Here is a 6,999-nt window from a genome sequence, read left to right on the forward strand (position 1 = left end):
TGCATAATAGCTGGTGTGTGCCTTTCCAGGCCTTCCAACCCTTCAATCCAGCACTCCAAGCACAGGATTACAGGTCCTCACAGAATATTTGAGAACACAGAGGTAAAAATGTGAATGGATATGATCTTTTTCACTTAATTTAGGAATGGGAGTCTTTTCAAGTCAGAAAATGGAATGAAGAGTCATGGTAGATGATGTCACTGTTAGTATGCAGACCCATCACACTGACCATACTGTGCAGAAATAACAGTGATATTAAAATTACACTGGAAAAGAGTACCTACTTCCATGACACATAATCATACTTTGGGGGTACTTGTGCCTCTAAAAAATATCTTACAGTGGTTTTGTGTGTCCTTAAACAATCAAAGGAATAAACTTGCATCATGAGGGGAATGCAGTGCACTTATTACATTCAACCAGACAACTAACCCAACATTTTGTTTTAAAAAAAGCAAAAAGGTAAACACTTGGCTTCTATAAAGGGAAACATTTAATTACTTATTACCTCTTTATCTGAGCAGTACATGATCTCTCCAAAAAAGCACAATTAGGTGCTGCATGTTAATATTTGCATTAAATTTGCAAAATACAAACCACAGCAGATGTCTGAACTGGACAAACTTGCTGAAAGGACCATTTGTAGATGTGGTTTCTGTCCAGTAACACTGGACACCAAGGCAGAAATTCAAAGAGAAGATAGGCACAGCTGCCCAGAGGCTTAGAAACAGAACAATTAAATGTAACTCTTCATCAACATTTAAAAATCACTCTTGTTCCTAGCTTCCATGTTGGTTCTGCCAACATGGCATTTCTAGTTTGCCATGAAGAACAAAGTCATGGGAGGGGACACTGATGTTGTTGACCCTTAGCCTGTAGGTACATGGATAATCTGGCTGATGGGGTGGATTCTCTCAAAGCTGTCAGGACAGGTCATCAGTGGAAATGAAGTTACTCCAGAATGGAGGCATGCAGTGAACAAGCACAGACCATGGAGTACCTAATTCTCCATGCATTTTTGGCAGGTTTGTGTTTTACTGAAGATTATTCAGAGCCATATGTTAGGCCCTGCCATCTGCCGAATTCAGATACAATGTCTGTAAAGCTGTTATGAAAATACACAAAATGAAACTCTGACTTAGGGAGAGAAACTGCCAATGCCTTTGTAACTACAATTGTCTCTCACAGAAAATTACCTTTTCTTATTTTGTGAAATATGTACCCTCTGTATACAAAAGTAAGCCAAGGTCAAATCCAGCACTCAGAGCTTGATTTTACCTCAGGTCCCTGTTAAAATGCCTCAATTTTGATTGGAGAAGGGCCTGAGAAATCTGGTCTAGTAAGACCTGCTTTGAGTGGGGTTGGATCAAAATTATAAAATCTGTGCCATTGCATGAACACGGGAGTATCCTTTTTTGTCAAATATGGCAAGGAAAGATGGATCTGCCAATCAGGAAAACAAACAGTGGGACATAGAAAGAAGAGACTATTAATAGAGTTTTTATAGACAGGTTGTTTATTTTGTAGAAAGTTTTCTTGTAAATAACTTCATTTTAAAAAAAATTGGCCTGCATCCAGACAAATTGCTGCTGAAATACCCAATCTGGTGATTCACAGCTCCTCACCACAGGAAGGAAGGCTTTTCTCTCTTCAAATTCAGTGCCTTCTCACTACGACATTGATGCCTACTGGAGTTAGAAAATCTTCTTGGGCTTCTGATCTAGTACAGACCTGTCAGTTTATGCCCTGTGTTCTGCCTGTGTCATGCTTATGTTGGACATGCTTTGGAAACAAATGTAGTTTTTGTTTAAGTTAATAACTCCCCCTGAACTATCTTGGACAGTAAAGCCTTGGGTCCTGCTGATGGCCCATCAAGAAAGACTCCTCTTGTGCAAGCAGCAGCTGTTGCATTGAAGAAGTCTCCGAACTATTGGGAATGAACCAATACCCAAGCAAATCCACACTGTTTGCTTCAAAAATAGTCACTAAGCTTGTTTTAAAATGAAAGAAATGAAGCTCTTAAGGCCATATTTCAGGGAGTTAATACCATGCTTTGAGCTTCTGTAGTCTGAGATGGGGCAGCTCAGCTCTGCTCCCCTCACAGAAAAGAGAGGGAAAAGGCTTTTGGGTGTTTGAATACTGCATTTTTAGCCTGAACTGCAGAACAAAATCCAACAGGAATTAAGAATTCACCGTAGCCTCCCATTCTCTGTTCTGAGGGTGACATGCACTTCTCTGACTTCTAATTTCTAGCAAAACATGCAGCACAGAAAAGAGAAAGAAGACTCAATCTGCTTCTGGGAGATTGGAAGGCAGCCACAGGAGCCCTTTCCTGGGATGATCCATTGGCAGGGTGGGCACTGTGCAAGTACCTGAGTAACTCAGAACAGCTTCCTGAGGCTCAGCAAAGCAGCACCTCTGTTGTGAAGGTGAGTTGTGTACTTCAGGAAATTGTCCCAGAAGGACATAAAGAATTTCTTAACCTGCTTCTTGCACAAAGGAGTTTGTTCTCACCTGGTTTATCTGAAACTCTCACACCGGAAAGTTCAAGCCCTGGGCCCTCTGCACATTGTTTGGTCTTGCAGTCAAATTCTGTCACCTCTTATGCCATGAAAATTGTCCTCTGGTTTAGAAGGGATGTCTCAAATTTATGTTCTTAATTTTCAGCTACGAGGCTCAGTGAAATTATTGACCTCTCCTGGACTTTTGAAATGTCAAATTAAGTACTACTGAACAAACAGGAAAATAACTTTGAGACAAATGGATAAATCATTTCCTCACAAGATAACATTTATTATCTGGATACAGCTTCTTGCTTGCTTGCTTGCTCGCTTGCTTGCTTGCTTTCCCCTCTTCCTTTTTTCATTGTCTGTCCCATTTCTTGCTGTGAGATTTTCTTTGTAAGAATGAATATGAATGGAAAGAACAGAGCACTGTCCTGGATTTTTACAGTACAAGGACATTAAAGAGAGAAGAGCAAGCACTGAAACATTCATAGCTGAAGATCCAGAAACCAGTTGTATCAGCAGGCACTTGGTGGAATAATACACAGTGACACTCAAATCCTGACACCCAAACCCCACAAATCTCTTCACTGGCAGTGAAGCCAGAGGACAGATTTGCCCACCTGCCACTGTGTGACTACCCTGGCATCTCCAGGGCTTCCAGTGGCTGGGAACAAAATGTGGTTTTGCCTGTGCCATTTTCCTGGTGTCTTTTGCCAGAAGGCCTAAAGGCCAGGCCTTTGGAATGGCATGGAACCCACAAGCAGTTTTTACTCCCTCTAATTTCCAAAGATATTCTGAAGGTATCCAGCTGATTAGTGGAGAGCAAAGCACTGCTGTGATGCTGTTTCTCAGCTAACCTGCACTGTGCCTTTGTGCTGTGTAACTGGTGCCCACCGTGCTGATAGAGGGAGGGTTGCCATTTTCTTTGGTTTCATCTCTCAAGAGCTTTAGGTATTTCTCACCTACAATCAGACTTGTTAAGAGCTTAAGGCATAAGTCACCTGGGAGAGAGCTGGGACAAGAAAATTCAAAGCAGAGCCCATCCGTTACCAAAAGAAAAAACCAAACAACCCCACTGATTAAATTCAACAAAAATATTTTCTTAGTTCATTCCAAAGCAAGGAATATGGTTTTTAAAATAGTTCAACCAGATGCCACCTCAAAATGAATTTGATTCAAAGCTAACTAAAGCCAAAGTAGGCTATTCATCAGATATACCCAATTTTTGCCTGTTTTTATTCAGTATGAGGTCTCCTGTCTGTTGCAAGGTTTTCTATTTAACTGTGCCCACAGCCCTGGTGCAAAGTACCTCTCCCAGATGCCTAACAACCAGGAGACTGGTCACTGTCAGAGTGGCCCCTTGATGTGCTGTGCTATTGTTGCTTGCTCTTGTGAACAGCTGTCTTTGTTTCCCACCATTTTGCTTTCTGCCAGGAGTAGTGAATGAACCACTCCAGCTGAGCTGTGAATTACAGCTTCAGAATGAACAAGGATCCTGCACAACAGCACCTGATTGAATCTTTCCTTTGCCTCTGTGCTGATGGAAACTCAAGGTAAATTCATGTTGAATGTATAAGTTCACTCAATGGCTGACAAGACCTCTTTTAATGGATCCAGAACAATGAGTGATGATCCCGACTAACACAGCAAACATTGTGTACAATGTGTGTCGTGTATCAATGAAAATGTGCCTTTGGAGCCCATCTGTGTGGAGCACATCAGTGGCTGTGATTCTGTTTTCCTATCCCTACTCTCAGAGGTGACCTTTAATGAAGCAGCAGAGGTTTTGTTTTTAAGAGCCTCTGGTTGAAGGAAAAGAAGTGGGAATGGTGGAGGCACAGATAGGGAGACAGTAACTAAAGAGACTTCAAAACTTTGAAGTATCTAAGCAGAATTTGTGGGAAAGTTCTAGCAACCACTTCTGCTTTTGATGGGTCTGCTCAAAACCAAAGCTTTGGAACGGAGACAGGTCAGAGATAAGACCTTAGTAAGGACGGGGAAATAAGGCCTTCCCCTCATCATTAGCTTAAATTTGAAACATTCACTTTGTCCAACATTGCTGCTGCCCTAAGGTGAGGATTTTTGTAACCACTGTCCAGGAAGAGTAGGCAGGAAAGCTGTGCATGTTGGTGAGAGAGCTTTTCTTTTGGAATGGCTAAGGAGAGTAAGCTGGAATCCTCCACTTCCCTCTCAGGTGCTGCATGGTGATGCATTAATTCCAAGATCATATTAAATAGGGTCTCCATGAAAAAAAGCTGATTTTTTAAGAAAACTTGTACTTTTAGAGAGAGTTATTTTTGTCCATGTGAAGACAAGCAGCACAGACTCCGAGTTTGCACACTGTCCCTCTGCCCCATGGCGAGTGCGCTGGGTGTTGTTGTGCAGCAAGGCAGGAGCAGCTCACAGCAGTTTCGGGTCGCTGTTCAGTCGGAGGCTGGAGTACATCCTCACGTGCTGCACCAGGTTGGGCTCCACCATGAAAGCGTTCTCACCCTGCCCCGCAGCAGCGAGTAGAGGGTGATGTCCTTGGCAAAGCCCTGCGGCAGCGCAGCCCCCACAGGTATCCCAAGGCCCGGCGGGCGGAGGCAGCGGGGAAGACCATGGTGGGCGTGCAGCACTCGCTGGCCGGTGCCTCGTTGTAGAGTGCGGGGTGCAGGCAGCGCAGCTCCAGCCCGTAGTGCTGCCCCACCAGCTCCGACAGGGCCATGGTGTACAGGGTGAAGAATGCCATCAGGCACCAGCCGGGGCCCGCCCGCCCCACAGCCTGGATGTACATGCAGCTCAGCACCGGCCCCAGGAACATGCCCAGCCCCAGCCACTCCAGGATCCTCATGGGCTCGGGGTTGATGTAGTGCTGGAGCCTCTCAGGACAGTACAGCTTGAAGTAGAGAGCGTCTCTGAGGTAGGGCTTGGGGAACTGGGCCGAGAAGAGGTGCTGCAAGACAGAAAATATCTCCTCCTCTGGCACGGCATCATCTTCCATGAGGAGGATGTACTCTGGGCTGTACATCAACAGTGACTGCTCTAGGCAGAAAATGTAGTCCTGCTTCTCCTTCTCAAACTGGTTCAGGCCGGGGTCAGGATTCTCTCCCGTTCTGTCATGACTGACCGTAGGAAAGAGGCTGCTCAGCAGCTGGGGTCCGCCTCCACATTACTGAGGAGCATGCGGTGGCTCTGGCAACACGCCCCACATTTCTGGAGGAGGCAGTGGAAGTGGGAGGCCACTTGCAAGATGTAGTGGAAATCATTCTGCCTCTGCACAGTGATAATGGTGGTCAGCAGCAAGGGCTGAAAGGTGTCACTGCCGGAGGCCTTGGAGGCGTTTGGCATCTGCATCTTCTCAAAGTAATGGAGAGCATCCTGGCCCTCCAGCTGGTTCTGTTCCAGGAACTCCTGGCTCATGGGGTTCAGGTGCCAGCACCACAGGTGCAAGTAAGACTGCAGGAGCCAGTGGCAGATCAAAGGTGCCAGCACACCAAAAGTCACCACAGTCAGGGTGAGGAGATGAATGAAAGGGCTGGACCAATGGCACCACTTCCCACAGAGCTGCCAGGCTCGGTGGAGCATAACTACTGCAGAAAGAGAGCACTCCTGCACTGCTCATGCCCTCAACCCTTTACCTCCAATGCATCCTTCTCCTTGGACTGCAGGATACCACTGGGGCCATTGCTGCCAAACCTGCACAGGTTGTCCAAGGCTAGAAAGGAAGAAAAAAGCATGGTTAGTGAAATAGGAACTGACAGAGAAATAGAAAGCAGGGGACTAGTCTCCGGGTAAACTAAAATACAAGGCCCCTGTGGAATCCCGTATGGTGGAGGCATCACAGAATAATTCTGGGACATTAAGGACAGATGAGCCAAAATTAATTTCCAGCAAAGGACCCCTAAGGCTTTTTTAGCACATTGGAACTCTGATCTAACCAAGCTCAAAAGGACTTAGTGTGTTTATTACTGTGCTTCAAACATGTAACAACTGGCAAGGTGGATGCAGGGTGTGTGGAAATCCCTTTCTGTTAAAGGTTAGGTACCCCTCTCTGGTGACAGTGACATAATAATGTTTAGATCACAGCCACAAAACAAAGCCAGAATTCTTGTATCTTAGTCTAGCACATATAGGAGAGACAAACTTTTACCTCTTTGAAGACATACATGCTTCTCTGTTGCTGTTCACACACTTCCAAATGTGTTTTTTTTCACTCTCCTCCCCAAAGTCTGAAGCATGGGTATGCTAAGGATAATGTGTGTGCCTGTTTCTCTCAGATGTCTCCTCCTTACTAGACTCTGTGAAATACTTGGGCACAGCAACATGAACATGTAATTAAGCCATTGACTCCTACTTCTTATTTAAAATAATGCAATTTAAAAGTATATGCCTTGAATTTTAAACTGAAACATTTCTATAAATATATAATATTTTTGTATGCACATACACACACACTCACTTTAAGCAAACCTTCACCCTCACACAAGTTAGAGTTTGCCATATTTGCCTT

At 44.7% G+C, this 6,999-nt stretch overlaps 1 protein-coding gene across 1 annotated transcript; it reads right to left on the reverse strand.

Annotated features, from left to right (window-relative positions):
• Positions 1-4,907: 4,907 nt before the first annotated feature.
• Positions 4,908-6,074, reverse strand: LOC128941690 (post-GPI attachment to proteins factor 4-like). Its single transcript, XM_054283579.1, is given in 4 exon segments — positions 4,908-5,005; positions 5,008-5,049; positions 5,052-5,642; positions 5,645-6,074. Coding segments are annotated over 4 exon segments (1,161 nt in total).
• Between the last annotated feature and the right edge of the window lie 925 nt (positions 6,075-6,999).

This window comes from Melozone crissalis, unplaced genomic scaffold (assembly GCF_028551555.1).
Source record: "Melozone crissalis strain CALT ecotype California unplaced genomic scaffold, PUWL_Pcris_2 ptg000036l_1, whole genome shotgun sequence".
NCBI lineage: Eukaryota > Metazoa > Chordata > Aves > Passeriformes > Passerellidae > Melozone > Melozone crissalis.